The sequence below is a fragment of the Motacilla alba genome, chromosome 4 (assembly GCF_015832195.1).
Source record: "Motacilla alba alba isolate MOTALB_02 chromosome 4, Motacilla_alba_V1.0_pri, whole genome shotgun sequence".
NCBI classification, from domain to species: Eukaryota; Metazoa; Chordata; class Aves; order Passeriformes; family Motacillidae; genus Motacilla; species Motacilla alba.
In genome coordinates, this window is record NC_052019.1 from 8100270 (window position 1) to 8119360 (window position 19091).

Below are 19091 nucleotides of genomic sequence, written 5' to 3' on the forward strand. Positions count from 1 at the left end.
GGTGGAAGTGAGTGTTGTATCAAAGGGACCTCAATAACTTGAGCAGTCACTCCTCACTCTGTTGAGCTGACTATTAAAATGGAGAAACAGATAGGATTGATTGCTTTTTGGAGGGTTTTTTTCCCCCTGATGAAAGGAGAAAAGTATGTACTTGTGAAGGAAGCCAGGAATTGGAAGGGGAAGACTTCTCCCATCAGCCCAGTGCAGCAGAGCAGGGAGCTGGCTTGGTTTGCACAAGTAGCCACAACTCAAAAACTGAGTTTTATTCCCCAGCCCTGATTTTAGCTACACAGAAACAGGCTGCTGATGGTTAAACAGGTTGCCCAGAGCCCCATTTGTGTTGCTCCAGGGGAAGGAGAGGCTGCTGGCCGTGGCCAGGGCTACCAGCCAGCATAGACTGGCTCCGTGTGCTCCGTGCCCCCGTAGCAGGCGTGTCCCGAGCCCCGGGGCAGCAGCTGCGACTTCAGGGAGCTCTTGCCCTGCTCTTGCCTCCTCCTCAGGATTATCAGAAAGACAACAAGGATTCCACCTGGAAAGAAAGCAATGGTAGTTATTCACAGATGGGAAGGTAAAGTGTCAGGTGATGTTTGCTCCAAAGGTTCTCAACTCAGGTGTTCTCTTCTGGTAAAATAAGGGGTTTTTTTCTCCTATGTATTCTGTCCCTCTCCAAAAAGAGGGAGAAAAAAAGGTTCCACTAGCACTAATAACACTCAGCTTCAGCAGTTCAGCTAAACTCGGCAAGGAACAATGACAGATTTTAATGAAATAATTCAGTAACTTGCTTTCCTACTCCCATTTACTCCCTGGAACTGTTTTCCACTTGGCATCTTATGCTCTGCAGACCCCACCAAAAGGATCTTGTTGAGAAATTAGTTTGCTCTGTGCAGCACTCACACTGAAGCACAAGAAGTAACTAACCTAGATTAACTCTGAGTCTAGACTGAGATCAGGGCTGTCAGGAAAAATTACTTTTGGATTGGGCATAGACATGGAAGTAATTGGCAAATCTCAAGTAGTGCGACATTCTGTTCATTTGTTTCTGGCAGAAGCATCATCAGAGAAAACTGATCAGAACAGAAGAGCACCAATCTGTCTCTGTGATGCAATATGGCCAGACAAATACACCCAAATTTCAGTTGTGTGAGCAGACAGCCTCATGGTAAACACTTGATCTGTGAGACCAGCCGTGAAAACTCACGGGTTCCTGCGTGGGCTCTTTCCTTCCCCCTCTCTGCAGCAAGCTCTGGGAGAGGCAGGAATGCTGCTCCCTGACCCTCAGACTTGTTTATCACAAATGCTGGTTAATGGGCCATTGTCCCTCTCTGGGCAGTCTTTTCATATACTTCAGTTTAATCTACTTTTTCAAATTAATACTCGCTTCAGAGGGCATCTGCTTTGGCAGATTTTTGGACAACAGCCTGGCATGAGGGATAGGGGTCAGGGGAGGACCTTTCTCATGGCTCCAAGCCACAGCTTGTGAGAACAACCCTCATCTGCACCCCCAGGCATTCCAGCCCCATGGAGACAGCACTCAGAGAGTGCTGCTGGAGCTCCTGCAGACCCTGCTGTCCTTGTCCCCTCCTCAGCTGCCAAGAGACAAGTGTGATGAGAACACTGCTTTCTTTGGAGAAGCAGCTTTGCTGTGTCTTGCAACACATGCCTTTAATGTCTCCTCTCTCTCCTTTTAACAGTAGCCAGCCAAGTGGAGAATGGGTCTTCAGGAAGGGCATCAAATACACTTGAAACACAGAAGCTGTGAATATAAGGCTTGGTGGATATTCTTTATCCTCTGATGGCTTACTCTTCTCTATGACTTGGCTCTCTTGACACAAGACTTTCATCTCTGGTAGTGTAAGTGGCACTTAGGGATTTCTCTTCATCTCTCTGAGCACAGGAGACAGATTCCACCTCCCAGCTTCCTCATCTGCCCTTCTTGCAATCCACAGCACTAACAGCTGCTCATTTTCGTCATAACTCTCTGATTAAACCTCCTCCCAATTTTGATTAAAAACGAGAGTACTCTATTATTCCTTTTCCTAAGACTAAAAATGCATATTCATTGTTTTGGAATGATTATTCATGGTGCAGCTTCCCAGCTGAAGAGCTCATCCACTCATTAGCTTGCCCTAGTGAGCTAATTTACAGCAGGTGGCATCTGGAGGGATGCTCCCCACACTCAGCAAGTCCTGACTCTTGGATGCAAGGAACATTTGCCATCAATGCAACCAACACTGTATGAGCCAGCAGCTCCCCATTCTGCTGGATGCTGTGGCATGACTTAAGGCAGGAATGATTTCAGGAAACAAAGGCTCATACCAAAAGGAAATTGTCCTTTTTCCTACTTTGGTGCAGCCAAGGAATCCCTGTTTGAGGGTCCATACGCATCCCTGCTCCCCAGGGACAAGCAACAAGCATTCAGCACTGTGCCACCTTCCTTCAGAGCAAGGGACAGGACTGGCACTGGCAGTGAGAGCAGTTGGATTAGAAATCTGCCCAGAAACACAGAACACATCACCCAGAGAGTGCCTGGTTTAACAAGCTGCAGAGGGGTTTTACCAGAGGACAGAGAGGACCCAGACTGACCTGCAGAGAAGGTGGCCAGGACAATGACCGTGGCAGGGGTCAGCTGGCAGGAGTCCCCTGCCTTGTACAGGAAGAGCTCCATGCAGTAGGTGGGCTCCACGCTGCCCCGGGGGCAGAAGGCATCAGGAGGGCACTTCACTGGGCTCACATCTGGGCTCTGCCCAAGAGAAGAAGCAACTCAGCACCAGCAAACTGCAGAAGGTAACCAGGGCAAAGGGAGGTGACATTTTAGCATTGGGGAGGGGGAAAAAAATAAAGGAATGTGTGTGCCATCATGAAATTCAGCCTCATCTGCCCCTGCAGTGTTAGAGTGTGGGGAAGAGCAGAAGGTGTTGTTACACAGCAAGTCTGTACCTCAACCCCCCATTATTGCACACACCATCCCCTCGTGCCCCAGCCAGAGCAGGCAGCTCCAGGCACAAAGCCACACTCCTGGAGTCTTAGTTTTAATCATCTCCCTGCATCAGAGCCCTGTCTATGTTTAAGGGAAAGGAAGCTCAGATTACAAGAAGAAAGAAAGTGTCATTGAAGGGTATTTAGCTCGTCGTGGGACAGCTCTGGCTAGCACGGGCTGTCCCCAGCTGCTGGGGACTCACAGGGCAGTAGTGGTTTTCTGGGCACAGCTCACAGCTCTCCTTGCCCCGCTGCAGCTGGTACTCTCCTGTCCTGCAGGCCTTGCATCTGTTGTCACTGGGACCTTTGAATGTACCTAAAGAGCAAATAAGCACAATATTAAGATTTGAGACTAAAGCCCAGGACCTTTGCAATTGGGTATGGATGAATCAGCTTTCAAAGCCACGGGGAGAAAGAGCATTAAGTGCTCATGTGCATTACAAAAGCTGAGCCTGGACTTTGGTCCTGGCTCGGTGGCAAAGGGTCAGAACAGAACAAACAGGGAAGAGGGACTAGAGAATATTTGGGGTCAGACCTCGGCAAACAGAGCAGTGTGAGTAGGAGTACGTGGGAGAGGGGTTTAGCAGTGAGTTCTGGCTTTTAATGTAGGGGAAGATGGGAGCTGGAGGTCAGCAGTGTTTCATCCTCTCCAATTCTGGATTCAAACACCTTTTCCAGCTGTTTGAAACTTGCTGAGCAGACTTCAAAGCACAGCTCAGTTTCCCAAGCTGTGTGGGAGAGACAGGTCACAGAAGTTCCAAGTCTCACAGAGGTAAAATGCTTTCCTGCGTGTTTAAAATGCAGCTCGGCTGGGAGACCCCCCTGGGGCTGTGTCCACACTGGAGGCTGCCCACTGCCATGGGGGTGGCCAGAGTGCTCTGCCCAGCCCTGCCCAGCCCTGCTGGCTGTGTCAGACAGCCCAGGAGGGGCACGGCCCCATCCCTCACATCCCCTCCCTTTGGGCTGGGCTTTCCCCAGCAAAGTCGCCACCACCAGCCGAGATGCTCTTTGCTGGAACTGTTACCCAGCCGTGGATTTGGGCTCCCTGGCATGCCAGGGACCAGCAAACCTCCAAGGCATTAACCAGCCTGGCACAGGCACAGCCTCCAGCCCTGTCCCTCACTGCCAGGGCTCAGCTCTGCCAGCAGGGCACCTGCAGGGTCAGCTGGGATGAGTCTGGAATGAGCCGCTGGAGCTGGAGCTGTGTTCCCAGCCAGGCACAGCCTCCCCTAGGACAAAGCCTCCCCAGGGCACATCCTCCCCTTGGCACAGCCTCCCCTTGGCACATCCTCCCCTTGGCACAGCCTCCCCAGGGCACATCCTCCCCAGGGCACAGCCTCTGCTCAGGCACAGTCTCCCCTTGGCACATCCTCCCCAGGGCACAGCCTCTGCTCAGGCACAGTCTCCCCTTGGCACATCCTCCCCAGGGCACAGCCTCTGCTCAGGCACAGCCTCCCCAGGGCACATCCTCCCCTTGGCACATCCTCCCCAGGGCACAGCCTCCCCTGGGCACAGCCTCCCCCCTTACCTGGCGGGCAGGACTCGCACCCCTCCGAGGCCTCCCGAGGAGCCTCCTGTCCCCCGGGGCAGGACAGACAGGCCGAGCAGCTGGTGGTGCTGGCAGGGGAGAGCAGACAGGACACGCTGTAGGATGAGCACTTCCGAGACCAGCCCAGCCCACCAAAGCCAGCTCTCACAAACTGGAGGCTCCAGGAACCTTTGCTGTTCTGTGGATGTCTGTCTCCAGTGCAGTTTCTCACACAGAACCACAGAACGGTCTGGTTGGAAGGGACCTCAAAGATCATCTCACTCCAACCCCCATGCCATGGTCAGGGACACTTGACCAGGTTGCTCGAAGCCCCATCCTACAGCTGAAATGGCAGGTGACTTGGTTTTGGGCACTACATTCCTGGTTCCAGCTCAGTGGCTGAAAGGAACCCCCCTCCCTGTCCATGTGAGCTCCTGCACCCCAGGAGGCTCCTTACTTGCAGAATGATCCCGGCTGGCAAGGCAGACAAAAAGCTGCATTTTGCTTGGAGCTAAAATAGCCTGAAAAAGAGAAGGGTAAGGCTTCAGGATGCTGCCTCCACATCTCTGCCCCACATCGTTTTCAATGTGCTCATGTCCATTTTACAAACAACCAAACAACTCCCCACAACAGGCTTCAGGTGGCATTTCAGGGCATTTGGGGTTATATTTGTCAAAAGCTCTGAAAGAGCAATGGAAGTTCCCTGCTGCCCTCTGCCACGGTGAATCTCACATCTCACATCACTCAAAACCACACCAAGGACACACAGAAACCTTCCCAGCACCACAAGTGAACTGGAATGAAGCTGGAATAGGTGACTCCAGTTCCAACTCCCAAGTTACTCAGCTGGAGCAGGTCTCTGGCCAGGGGAACCTCTCTGGTCACCCCAGCCCTTCCAGGCCTCCCCCCACCCCAGGAAGTCTGGGGTGCATCTTCTTCCCTGCAAAAGGAAGGACACAAGACCGACCAGCCAAGATGGCTCTGCTGGTGCAGAGCCTCCCTCCCTGCCCCACGAGTACCAGGATGGGCAGGAGGACGTGTACAGACCCTTCCCAAAGCACAAAAAGGAGTGAAGTGCCCCAAAGTGCCCAGGGGGCAGCAGGACCCAATTTGTGAGTCCCACCACACCAACAGGAAAGCTGAGAGAGCAGCACCTGGGAATTCAGGTGGGTTTGGAGGTGCCTGATGATGCACAATGTGGTCACTGCCCACACGGGACAGAGTTAAGGTTCAGAGGGGAGCTGGATGTGGTGTGGGTTAAGATCTGCCTCAAACCTGGGTTTGCACCAGGCAGCAGAGCAGGATGAAACCAAACCCACCTCCCCTCTCCCTGCAAGGGAAAGGAAACTTTTTACATTTACACTTGCAGGATTTAGGGGCCAACCCCACAGACCCCCCCTGTTATCTAACACAGGTTTAAATCTGCTGAGTAAAGGGAGGGACGGACCCGTTGCTGTCACCAGTCAGATTTTGTTCCTCCCAAACTCAGCAAGTGACAGCCAAGGTTTAGGTACAGCCCAGCAGCTCTGTGGGTGGATTTTCAAAGGAGCAGTTGTGCAAGTTCAAGCTGGACCCCACTTTGGGTGCAGAGGAGCTGCTGCACTGCATGTGCTCATTAGGGTTTTGCATAAGCAAGTGCTGCTCTGTTCTGCTCATGCTGTCAGCCCAGCTGCAAACACATCGTACCAGGCTGGAGTAGCATTAGCCAGTGCAAAGCAGCTCCTTTTTAAAACCCCAGTTTTGATGTGTGGAAAATAAGGAGAGTATTACACTTAATATTCACACTGCAGAAGATTACCTAAAGGAAAATAAAGATGATTTGGACCCAGTTTTGCTATCAGAAATAGAGAATATTTTGTTTCCTCACAATGCTCCCCCCTTGTGCTAAAACTGAATTTCATAAAACTCTTTTCCTGACTTTCATTGCAGAGTTAGCATTAACTTGTTGCAAAAACAAGCATGGCTGAGATCTGCTCTTTTCATTTTAATAACAACAGGATAGGGAAGAGATCTGCTGGGCTATTTTTAGCCTGTTTACCCTTCAGTGCTTTTAAGTTACCTGGTAATTGCATCTGCCCCTGGGAAAAAGCATCATGTGATGAAAAATGCATTTGGGTTGAACACAGGCCAAAACCTACCTCGCTCACAGGCTCTGCAGGCTGCAGCCCCAGACTCATTAGCAAAATGTCCTGGTGGGCAGGGAAGACACACAGTGCTCCTTGGGAAGCTGGGAGGGAAGGGAGCAGAGAGGAACACAATTTTACGTTACCCAAGCCTCCATCCATTTGGAGAAGACAGAGCAGAACATGACACTGACTGGTCTAGAATTAGAGCAATTATGAAAAAGGAATTCAGGCAGAAAAACATGGGTTTGAACTCACCTGAATGTTAGAGGTCCAGTAAAAAAACTAAAGTTTTCTGTATTATTAACATTAGAGATGCCCTGGGCCTGTGGGCAATACGGAAAGGGACCACCTGAATTGAAGGTCTTTAAAAATGTGCTGTGGTCAGACTTAAAACCCTTGGCTTACGTCAGACTCTTAAATCCACTCTTGAACATGGAATAGGGAAGGTGTTTGCTGTTCAGCATCCATCAGGGATTTCAAAAGGAGCTGCTCCATTGCTGGGAATCAGGAGCTGCAAAAAGGATCTAAACCACAGGCAGTGACCTGTGAGAGCCCTGACGCTGAATAGCAGGGACTGTGGGAAAAGGGAGGCAAAATGTCAGGAGGAGGGGGAGGAAATGAGTGAGGCAAAGGCAGGGAAAGAGGAAGCTTTTACATCCATCACTAACAGAGCCCAATCCCCCTCAATTCCTTATCAAAGGAATTTGATAACATACTCAGAGATGCTTTGGAGGAAAACAAGGACACGCTCTTTAATTCCTTCAGAAACTGCAGGGCTGCATGAGATTTACAGGAGAAAAAAAAACCAAACAAAAACCAAAACCAACCAACAAACACCAAAAAACCACTAAAAACCAACCAACCAACCAAGCTCAAAAAGCCAAAAACCACAAAAACAACCCAAAACCCCCCAAACCAACTGGAAACAGCAAATGCTTTGCTGAAAACAAACCTGTGCAGGGCCTGGGCCAGCCAGAGCCTCTCAAAGCTGCAGGGAGGCCAAATTCTCCCAACTCCACAGAAATGTTGAATGGTCCCATTGAAGCCCTGAGGCCCAGGCAGCCTCCAGGAGATGGCCATGCACACACTGCACCCCAAGGTCCCCTCCAGATCCCCCCTGTTGGTCCCTGCTCTGGCACACACCACCCCAGCACTGTTGCCTGACTCTCTTCTCCCTGCCCCTCTCCTGCAGGAGCAGCAGCTCTGTGTGCCCTGGACACTGCTCCTGGCTGGTTTTTAAAGCAGTTTGGGGGTGCATTTTTAAAGCAGATCCTCACAGCACAAACTGCAAGGGCAGAGCACAGAGGAAGAGCCTGCTGGCACCTCAAACTCAGGGGCTGCTGCAAACAAGCAGCACAGTCAGGTCACCCTTCCTACAGCCCAGGACTGCTCCAAATGGAGCTGCTCTGCAGTGCACACAGTCCTGGGAGGCTCTTTCCACCCCTCCTGTCCTTGCCACCCCACAAAGGACACAGCCCACTGTTTGCAGACACAAACAGCACATGCACATGTCCCCACAGCCAGAGGACACTTGTACAGCATCCCTGCATCAGGCAGCCTGGTGGAATTGCAAGACTGGGCTCTTGTCTTGTCAGCTTTTCCACACTCTGTCAGCTGAGGGTATTGCTTTAAATGCCAGCAACTCAAATGTAACGAGATGCCTTGGGGGAGAGAAAACAGGGATTGAGAAAGTAATTGGGCAAAGCAGGGAGATGGAGCCTGCTTGTCAGACACATCCTAGAGAAAAGCTGAGCAGATGAAGCCACACCTCACTGCCAAGTGTCTCCCCACCACAAAACAACATGTTCCCTCAGTGCAGACAAAAGGCATGAGGGTAAAAAAGGGAAGCCCACAGAGGGGCAGCCTCAGCACAAGCAGATCCAAGGTTTCCTGATGAGGAGAATTTAGCCTCTGAGAAACAGCCCTGGCAGCACATTCCCTACAACCCAAAGAAAGAGATTTTCCTGGCTGGGAAGTGTTTTGTGGTTTATCATCCAGTCCCCATGCTCAGGGGCAGTCACTCACCTGGTGTAGTAGCCCTGTGGGCAGGGCAGGCAGGAGGGTTGCCCACTTTGGGGCTGGTAGTGGCCTGGTGGGCAGGGGCTGCAGGCACTGGGGCCGATGCACGCGCCCCCCGCGCAGCACGAGCAGCTCAAGGTGCCTAAATTGGGACAAAAAGCCAGGATCAGGGCTGCAAAACTTGACTGAAACCCCTGTGTCTGCCAGGACAGGTCACTGCCACAAAGACAGAAGCTTTGGGATGCAGTTCCCCTGGCAAGGAGCCCTACCCACCCATAGAGGGTAGAAACTGCAATGTTGGTGCTAATTATGCTGCTGTCCACTGTTAGCAAGCTGCAGGACAGCCACAAGGTGATCTAAGGAGTCAAGGCTATCAGTGTGGATCTCCAGGAATTAAGCTGACTGCTTTTTCTATCTTTAATTTGAGGGGCCAGGAAAATTTTCCTTATTTTCCTCCAACACACACACACACAAAAGAGACACAAAAAAAGAAGAAGCCAATATACTTCTTTAGATCACTGATAATTTAAGCTTGTAGGAAGCAGAACTGACGAGTAAAGCCCCAGAGTCAAGGATCTGCCTTAAGCAGCAGCAGCTTTTTTTTGAGCACAGGTACCATGGCATTCCCAGCAGGCAAGTTCTACCCCTCTCTGCTCCACAAAACCAATCCCAGCCACACAGAGGAATTGGGTGGATTTACTGCAGCTGCATCACCAACACAGGCAATAGGAGAAGGCCCTGACTGACAAGATCCTGCATAAAAGGGAGGTGGGAGAGAACTCTGTCCTCTGCAGATTCACCCTAAAGCATCAGAGCTGCTTTTAGAAAGTGCCCTGCAGTGCAGGGGAGAAGTACATGGCTTGTATTTTGGAGAATTATTTTCTTTTTCTGAGATTTTTCTTTTGTGCAATGGGGTGGTGGTGTTTGAAATCAGAACCCGACCATGTTACAACAAATAACTTCTGGCAAAGGTTATATTATGCACTGCTGACCACAACAGAGGTTGAGCAAGGATTTTCTCAAGGCCATGGAAAAAGGCTGTCTCTAGAGCAGAGATTCTCTTTCAAACATTTAAGACAGCTGGAAATTGACCCTGTATTTGGCCCTGGAGCCCAAAATGATGTTCTGCCAATAAATCAAGCTGGACTCGTGTTACACTTTGTGCCACAGTCCAACTACTTTGTCACCCCACTGCGGAAGCCTCAGAAAGACCAAAATACAGCACAAGGCCAGGAAGGACCAAGCCTTTGATTTCAGGAGGGTGAAATGAATTTAGTCCTTCTCCTGCTGCCTGTCCAAGCTTCCAACACAAGACAAGTGCTGGCTTCACCTGCCCTGACAAATCCCTTCTCCTCTAACCCAGCAGCCGGGAGCCTTACCTTGGGTGGGGACTGTCCCTGGGGGGCAGGGGGCACAGGCTGTCACATTCACTCTGCTGCAGCTGGAGGGCTGGGGGGTGCTGGGGGGCACAGCTGATGATGGGAGCCCGGGGGATGCGGTCACTCCTGGAGGGGACGCTGGGGCACTGCTGGATGTGGCCGTCAGTGCTGAAGTCACCTGAGAGGTGGCCCTGCTGCCAGGGGTGGGGACTGTCCCCGTGGTGGAGGGCAGAGTCTGGGCAGGGGTTTTTGTGCTTGGATCAGCAGATGGAGCTGCTGTGGATGCAGCAGGGCTTGCAGTGGTCGCTGTCAGTCCAGCTGAGAGTGTTGCAGGAGCAGCTGGGGGTGCAGAGGCTGTAGCAGGGGTTGCACTGGCAGGTGCTGGGGTGGATGCAATGGGAATCTCAGTGCTGGTTGCACTGGCAGGTGCTGGGGTGGATGCAATGGGAATCTCAGTGCTGGTTGCACTGGGAGGTGCTGGGCTGGATGCAATGGGAATCTCAGTGCTGGTTGCACTGGGAGGTGCTGGGGTTGATGTGATGGGGACCTCAGTGCTGGTTGTCTGACCTAAAGCAATACCTAAGAGAAGAAAAAACATAATTAGTGGTTGAATTATTGTTCTCCCTTTAATAATGCTTCTCATTTAGGTCTTTATCAACTGCTTAAACCATGTGTCCTTGTTTGTTGTCCAGAAACTCCCCTCTGCTGAGTTCCACTACAGAGCAAGGATCTGAGGCAGCATCTGAGCATGTCTGGCACATGAGAGACTTACCAAGGAAATAAATTCGTGGGTCCATGAGGCCACAAATAAATAAATGCCAGTGTCTGGGAGGTCTGACTCATGGGTGTGAGAATTGCCTGAAACAGCCAGTTTTGTTAGCTTCTTGAGACTGTTTACTCTGAGACCTCATGACAATCTGATTTAAGATGCTTGTCAAGTAGCTGACTGCTTTATCCCATCTCCCTTAAACACATCAGCCAAGAAAAGACATGGGCTCAGGGCTCTTTTAAGCTGTTCTGGTGGTACTTCCAGTAACCAGAAGGGAGCCTGAGGGCCAAGACTTGCTTTAATTCTAAAATCCCTCATCAGAGTGAGGATTGCTGAAATCTGTAGAGAAAGGAGGTATTGCTGCAGCTCAGGTTGTCTTGCTGTGATACAGGGTGGACTGGAACATCATCTGCTGATGGAAGACATCCCTTGGCACAGCATGGGTAATTCCTCCAGTTTCTAACAGAGGAGAGACCCATGAAACTGAGCATGGAAAGCAGCAGGGGTTTGTTAATTTAGCAGTGTGGTACGAAGTAAAGGAAGAAACTCAAAACCAAAACAGGCAGCTCCTGCCCCCGCAGCTGTGCCACCAGCTGGGTTCAGGAACTCAGGGCAGGGATTTCCTCAATATTTACTGTAACTTCTGGAAACACCCAACCTTACACAGCACCAGGAGGCAACTGGAGCTGATAGTGTGGGGTGTAAATGCTCTCTCAAGCAGCATTTACACACTTGCTAAGCCCCCTTGCCAATCCATGCCCAGTGGCACAGAAAACACAAGGGCTCCTAAGAAATCGGTTTATGGTTTTGCAGGAGGTCAAAGAGTGCAGCTGACACCCGAGAGTAGGGTGTAGGTGAGGAAGGACACGGGCAGGGTGACAAGATGGGTGACAGCCCAAGCTGTCAGGTGTCAGACCCACATCCCTGCAGGCTTTCCCCCAGCTCTGATTCACCCCCAGCCTTTAATTTCTCTCTTAATTTTGTACCCACCATGCAAGGCCAGGCACTGTTGGCACCAGGGCTCAGCACTACCACGGAACAAACACCAACATGCAGACCAAGCTGATGGCAGCTCCAGTTAGAGTTCTGCACCAGGATCAGGACAGTGGATAAAAGAGTCTTTATGAAGTTGTGATCACATGGAGACAGTTTGCTGGGAGTGCTCCCTCCTGTTGTTGACTGCCTGCTTTGTGCCAAATCCATCTTGGTATAGCTAGTGAGTAAAGCAGATGAGCACCCAGCCATCTGGGCCGCTGCTCAGGCTTTAAAGAATTTCCAGAACAGTCTGAGTCGGAAGAGACCCAGAGGATCGTGGACTCCAGCTCCTAAAGACAATGGCCCATGTGTGGATCAAGCCCACAACCTTGGCATTATTAGCTCTGTGCCAATAATGTTCAGCACCAACTGAACTCTATCTCATTTTCTTGCTGTGGCCCTAAAAGAGACACCAAATCTAACAGTGATCACTTTGTAACACACTGGTTTGCCCCAGGCTCAAATCCAGGGGACAGAGGTGCCAGCATTGGTCCAAGGCAGGGAGAGCAGGGCCACAGTGCCCACACAGGGCACTGCTGCTGGGGCCAGACCTCCACCCAGATCCAAGACGCACAACTCCCCTCATCCCCTCCCCTGCCTGAGGGGTTGAAGCCAGTCTGCTTGCTTTTTCCTCACCTCTGGCAACAAACTGAGGCAGTCCTGAGATCCATTAAACTAATCCTGACATAAACTCTAGCAGTAAGGTAAGGGCAATGCCAAATTCCCAGGGAAAACCTTTCAGAAGGACCTCTGAGATCAAAGTCTGACCTCACACAGCTCCCTCCTGACCCCAACAGCTCAGCTCTGCCAGCCAGAGACACTGCACAGGTTTCAACAACTTGGACTGCCCATAGCTGGATGAATTTTGTTGTTGTTGGGGTTTTTTAATTGAATGTTTCATTGGTTGGTTGGATTTAATGTCAAATGGTGGTGCTCTTCAGAGGAATTTTTTTAATTGGAAAGTAGTTTTCCACAACATGTTACCAAAAGTAGTAAAGTTGTTTGCAAAACTTCAGTAGCCATCAATAACCTTTGGTAGCCAGTACTTCTTAATAATTTAAACAACTTCTGGAGAAAAAAAGAAGTCAGAAGGCTGAAAAAAATATTTTTGAGCACAAATATAGTGTTTGTGAATTTTACCAGTCGTAGTCAGACACAGGTGTGAAAAGCCAGTACTCAAACAACCTCAGCTTCATCAGACAAAGCATTTTCTCTCCTGCACTTACACTGTCTATGTCATAGAAAAGCAATTTTGCTTTCTAGAGCCTTTTTGGGTTTTTTTTGTTTGTTTGTTTGTTGGTTTGGTTGGTTGGTTTTTTTTCTTTTAAGGAGCACTGTGAATCACCTGAAGTATCTCCAGGGGAACTTGAAGGATGTGTTATTTCGCATGTGACCCTTTGGTAGGAACAGAGCCTTGAGGATGTCAGGGAAGGACAGAGAGCTGATCTTTCCCAACCTACCAACAGGCATCCTGCTCCTTGGGGTTTAAGATTAAGCCTCTGCAAATCCTCACTGTGCAGAGCAATACAGCTCTATTTCTTTTCTTTTTTTGTTTCTTTTCTTCCTGTCAAAGCAATTTTTTGTCTTTACCGCATGCATCCCGCTTCCCCCACTGCCCGTGTTTCAACACTTCCCTCCTTCCCTGCCTTCCCCCGGCCCTGCCCACACAGCCTCAGCCCACGGTGAAGCCCAGGGCTCCCACAGTCCCACCATGGCTTCACCCCCCTCTGTGCTCAGCCAGAAGAGAACCCCAGTGTCGGGAGGCCTTACCTGTTAAGCACACCATGGTTAAGCTGCACAGCAGAGGACAGAGCCAGGCACTCATTTTCCCTGAGGAGTAACACAGCCTGTCAAGAGGCAAGATCAGCAGCGACTGCCCTCACCCAGCTGCTCATTCTGCTCGGCTTTGGTGCCCAATTTTGTCACCTGACCGATCATGTGGCTCAGTCAAGTCAACCTCTCCCCAACAAAGGGGGGTTTATGTTCGGAGACTGCAACAGGTCTGAGACGACACGGCCTCCTCAGGGCAGAGCACCCAGCAGGCACCCAGAGGAGCAGATCTGCCCTCCCAGAGCTGCAGGAACCCGTGTGAGGAGTGTTCTGGAGGAACTGATGGGAAGGAACAGGCAGAGCAGCACGGGAACCCAGCCTGGCTGCGGGCCAGCCCCCCGTGACCTCGTCAAGTGAGAGGATTTCATTTTTCAGACCCACGAGATTTCCTGAAAGAAGAGAAACAAGAAAAACAACCCCAGAAGACTTCCCATTTTAACTAGGGCCAACCATGCTGTAACCAGAACTCAGCCTCTGGAGAGCACAGAGCTTTCCCAACCAGCATTTCCATCCCCCTCCCTCCCCCACTGCCCCCACGGTGTCCAGCTTGATGCATCAAGCTGTTATCAGGATCAAGCATGTAGGTCCTGATGATGATAGTTTTGAGGTGAGAGCATTCCGTTTAATGGGGCCCCACCCCATTTTCCATGTGTTCCAGTGTCTGTACTGCCTTCTGGGCCACCTGAGGACACAGATGTCCCCATGTTTTCTTTACCTTGCAGCCCTGTTTTGAAAGATCCTCCTTTGCCCTCACTGTTCAGCAGTCAGCATTACCAAGCCCCCACTCTGAGAGGATTTCCTTTAGCACTCAGCTGAACGCCACATCTCACGTGTCACATCTTTGCCCAAATTGAGGGAACAGAGGGTACTCATGCAGGATTGTGGATGCTCCACACGCAGCTGCACATTCAGTGAGACCAGACTCTGTCATGCACTGCTCGTGTCCCTTGTGCTCCAGGATCCTCAATAGGGCCCAACATGATGAGCCAGGACTAGCCTGCTCCAACACAAACCCTCAGGCTTTCCTCACAGTGGCCCAGGTGGGATCAGTTTGCGGCCAGGGACACTTTCTTGTCCTCCTGTCTCTGGCAGTGACAGACTGCTAGCCATCCTGCTTCATGGTAGCTGCACGGAGACAGGGCAGCCTCCTCCACTCTGGTGTCACCAGTTTGGGTGGGTGCAGGTCAGACTGTGACCAGCTGGCTCCTAACTCTGTCAGACAGAACCCTAACCTGAGCTGATGACTGCCAGAGTGATCACAAGGCATCAGGCTCAAGGACTGAGCCCTGGCAGCCCCCCAGAGCCGCTGCCCAGTGCCTCTGGCCAAGGCAGGGCTGGGTTGATGCTGCCCCTTCCCTCAGGCAGGAGAGCTCTCACTGTGACATTGCTCTGCTTGGCTTTACAGGTTGTACGAGGCTGTGCACAAGATGTTTGATCTCAGTCTGTGTAAAGAACCTGCTCCACCCAGAGCTGTGCAGGGCCATCCCCTCTCAGCGGGCTGAGGCTCTGCAGTGAGAGACAACTTCTGCAGGAGCAGCATTGGAGGATGGAGCAGCTCTGGGCACTGGTACAACACTGCCAGCAATTGCCCAGTGACATTTATCCTGCTAGGGAAGCTGGCAGCAGACCAGTCCCCTCCATCCCACAAGCTGCAGCCCCTGGTTAGTGGGGAGCTTTCCCACACTCCCCGGTCCCAGAACCATGTCACACATTTGCTGAGCAGCTACAACACCCACATACACACTGGAAAAACAGTTCAGAACTGGATGTGGCAGCACTTTCACTATCAGTTTCAGCCTAAGACGTGGAAGAGAAAGGGAAATTGTGCATCAAAGCCATTCCTGTCCCCTCAGAGTCCAGGTGAGAGATGAGACAGACTGCTTTCCTCTCAACTGTTTTAGCAACTGGGCAAGCTGGAAATACACTTCTGATGGGGAAAATCTAATGTCACTTCAGGGCAGAAAAGTACAAACAGACAAATTCATAAACTCCTGACCTGCCTGGGCCTGTCTCCATTGAAATTAAATGCTTTTGCTAGTTGGTTCACAGAGAATAAAAAGCAGTGTCATGGTTTATCAAAAACAATGTCCTAGATTGGCAAAGGGCCCTGATCTTGTCAGTTCTGTTGCTCTTCCATAGCTGGCAGACCTTGTCTCCCCAGACAAACCAGACAGTGCCCGCCACCCTCAGAGCTTACAGGGCAGAGACAGGAGCAATGATGCTTCTCCCAAGAACACAGCATCCTGTGCAAGCACTCCAGCACGTTGTGCCAGCTCCCTGGTCTTGCCCAGCCTGGAAAGGACAGCTCTTGTCCAAGGCTGTCCTGATCCATCCCAGCTGAGCAAGCAAAGGATGTGCCATCAGAGATGTCATCTGCTGAGGGCAAACTTGGATTTCTGAGCTTCCCAGGCTTTATAAACCCAAGGACCACCACAGGGCTCGGCATGAACTGCCTGCCAGCCACCTGGGTGATAGATTAGATATCCAAGAGATCTGTTTACAAGCAGAGCTGCCTGCTGAATACGAAACACTGAGCAGGAAGACTCTCAAACACCAGCCTTCTTCAGTGTCTCCTGTGACCTGCCACTGCCTCAGCCTTTGCCAGCTGGGATGTGACTAAGTGCTGTGGGGGTGAAAATGCCCAGGTGAGGTCCCACCTGCAGTGGGGACAGTGCAAAGGAGAGGAATGTGCGAGCAGACTGTCACATCCATCAGCTTGAAAATGGTAGGTCACCAGGTGACTCCTTAAGGTCAGGAAGGTATCAACTACAAGCAGAGGGGAGCAGAGTGGTTTGGCTTAAAAGGTACTGCTAAATATCATCTCCTTTCAATCCCCCTGCCATGGACAGGGACACCTTCTACTACACCAGGCTGCTTCAAGACTGATCCAGTTTAACCTTGAACACTTCCAGGGATGGTGCAGCCACAGGTTCTTCAGGCAACCACTTCCAGTGCCCCACCATCCTCAGTTAGAATATTTTTCTCTAATAACAAATATAATCCTGCATCTTTTCAGCTCAAAGCCCCTTGTCCAATCACCACGTGTCCTTGTGTCCCTCTCCAGCTCTTTTATAGCCCTTTGAGGTAGCAGAAGGTGCTGTAAGGTCTCCCTGCAGCCTTCCCTTCTCCAGGCTAAATAACCCAAATTCTCCCAGCCTGTCCTCACAGCAGAGGTGCTCCAGGCCTCTGAGGATCTTACAGCCCCTCCTCTGGACTCAGATAATTTTATCCTTGTATTCTTAGGCTCTGTCCAGAGTTATCCACCACCCCACTGCACTGTTGGTGTCCTAGGCTTAGCAGACACCTGCTGGAGTGGCAAGTGACTGTCGTGCTCCAAGGTAGGCAAGGTGCAGCAAAGCTGTCCTGTTCCCATGACCGGGAAGAATGGGGATGCTTGGTGTGCTGTATGCAGCTATTTCACAGGACTGTGGTCCTTTGGCAGCGTTGCTGAGCTAGAAAATGGGGGTGGGCTGAGCTGCTGCTGTTGCTGGGAAAGACCAACATATTCAGGCAAACTGCAAGTGGGATTCTGACAGGGGCTTTTTCTTGGAAAAGACTTTTCTTCAAGCAATATATGTTGTGATACTCAAACCTGGCTGTGTGTAGAAAAGGTACCAGCTATCACTTGCTCCCCTGCAGACAAAAAAGCAGAAGCACTCCTGACTCCCCTGGGATGCATCATCCCATGGGATGTGCTGGGAAGCAACAGTGAATCCAGACCCCTCTTTTAGGTGCAAGGTTATTCCAAGGTATATCCGTTGACTCCCATAAAACAGGTGTCCAGGCTTTAGGGATGCAGGTCTAACCAGCAGCCAACAGCTTTGTACCAAAGAGGGAGCCAAGACATTCCTACAGAGGTGGAAAAAAAAAACCAAAAAAACAAACCAAAAAAAAACCCCAAAAAAACAGCACCACTGTTCCCAGAGGAACACACAGGGTTTGTTTTGTGCTCCTGACGGCGAAACCTCTCCGTGAGCGAGCGGCCACGCGATGGCACCACAGCGCTGGGCAGGGGACACCGCCACGCCCGGCGGCCCCACAGCCACCTCACCCAAAAGCAGCCTTTGGGAGCGGCTCTTCCCAAACCTCCGGCAGCGCTGGCCGCTGTGGAGCTGGAATAACGAAACCCACAAAAGGGAGCTGGAGGAATTGAAGTAAAAAATAAAAGTTATTACAATCCCTCGGAAACAAAGACCTCAGACCTCTTCTTTTTTTAAAAAAAAAGTGTTTCTTCTGTGTGTCTGAGTTTAGAAGGAATAATAAAAAAAAGAGTAGAGCTAGCCAAAGGAAAGGTGCTGTACTGCAGCAGGGATCTGATGGTTTAGCCAGCCATAATCATATATAAAGGCTAGAAGTTTATTTTTTCACAAGCAGCACAGAACATTTAATTCTTATTTAGTCCCCCCCATCAGTTAAAAAGGTGGTCATAAATGGACCAGTGTGTCTTCTGGGTGTTGCCTGGGCTGTCCATGCCTGCAGCATTTGGGGGAGGGAAGGAGGAAAACACCTTCCATCCAGGCACAGCCTGGGTCCCCCCTGGCCAACAGCTCTGGATCAATGCACATGATCACAAAATTTTAGCACAAGACCAGCTTGTCTTGCCAACTCTCCTATGTCAGGAAACAGCCAACAAAAAACAATTTTAATTGAAAGATGAAAATGAAAAAGCAGAGAGACTATGGACTTCAGTGACATCAAATGATGGGGCAGGCACGAGAGCCAAGCTTACATGCTAGTGAGGGATTCAATCAACCATTCAGAGAAACCAATTGCTTTCTGTTTTCATTAAATTTCTACCAGGAAGGAATAAGTATATTATAAAACCTAATACACAGGAACCACATTCTTGAAAGCCATATAATGGAATCTCCCCAGGTTCCTCAGGGAAAGGTCGCAGAATCCCAGAATGTTTTCAGTCAGAAGGGACCTTCAGTTCCAACCCCCTGCCATGGGCAGGGACACCTTCCACTAAACCAAGTTGCTCCAAGCCCCATCCAGCATGGCCTTGAGCAATTCCAGGGATGGTACAATGCAACACAGCAGGTTCTGGAAACAGTCACCTCATTTACTTTAGAACAGTCAGGTTTTGCTTCTTGCCTCATTTTCCCTTTCCTGCTCTCAGGAAAGCCTGTACACACACCTGCATGGTAGGGAGAGGAGTGGGGTCCGAGATGTCTGAGCTCTGTCTAAAGGCACTCGGAACACAGGACAGCATCTGGCACAGGCTCGTCCAGGTCTGGAAGAGGTCAGTGTTTGGTCCATCATCAGTCTTAAGGGTTAGCACTAGAGCAATATCCTAAACATTAAATTCCCCACAGCCTTGTACCAGCTAAGCCTCCCCAGCGTCCAGTGGCACAGAGATTGCTAAAAACAGCTGAGTCTGGTTCTGCCCAGGCCAGCCTCAGCAGGCAAGGGAAATGGCACATCCC

General features: G+C 50.7%; 1 protein-coding gene across 2 annotated transcripts; it reads right to left on the minus strand.

The window, feature by feature from the left end:
• Nucleotides 1-242: 242 nt before the first annotated feature.
• On the minus strand, nucleotides 243-14002 carry LOC119700958 (flocculation protein FLO11-like). Of its 2 annotated transcripts, XM_038136742.1 has the most exons (9): nucleotides 13603-13969; nucleotides 10029-10607; nucleotides 8656-8791; nucleotides 6643-6731; nucleotides 4962-5025; nucleotides 4505-4593; nucleotides 3180-3292; nucleotides 2584-2740; nucleotides 243-529 (listed from the first exon to the last, which is right to left on the minus strand). In XM_038136742.1, exons 1-9 carry the CDS (start codon nucleotides 13655-13657, stop codon nucleotides 381-383), a joined length of 1431 nt encoding a protein of 476 aa, XP_037992670.1. In that variant the 5' UTR covers nucleotides 13658-13969; the 3' UTR covers nucleotides 243-380. The 2 variants fall into 2 exon arrangements, with proteins under 2 accessions (XP_037992670.1, XP_037992671.1); XM_038136743.1 differs by lacking the exon at nucleotides 243-529 and having other exon boundaries at nucleotides 2591-2775; nucleotides 13603-14002.
• Nucleotides 14003-19091: the final 5089 nt, after the last annotated feature.

Excerpts from the sequence above, each read along its gene's own strand:
- LOC119700958 (XM_038136742.1), bottom strand. The coding sequence starts at position 13,657 with ATGAGTGCCTGGCTCTGTCCTCTGCTGTGCAGCTTAACCATGGTGTGC. Across the intron at positions 10,608-13,602 it reads AACCATGGTGTGCTTAACAG|GTATTGCTTTAGGTCAGACA; the intron begins GTAAGGCCTCCC and ends TTCTTCTCTTAG. Across the intron at positions 6,732-8,655 it reads CCACAGGGCTACTACACCAG|CTTCCCAAGGAGCACTGTGT; the intron begins GTGAGTGACTGC and ends CTTCCCTCCCAG.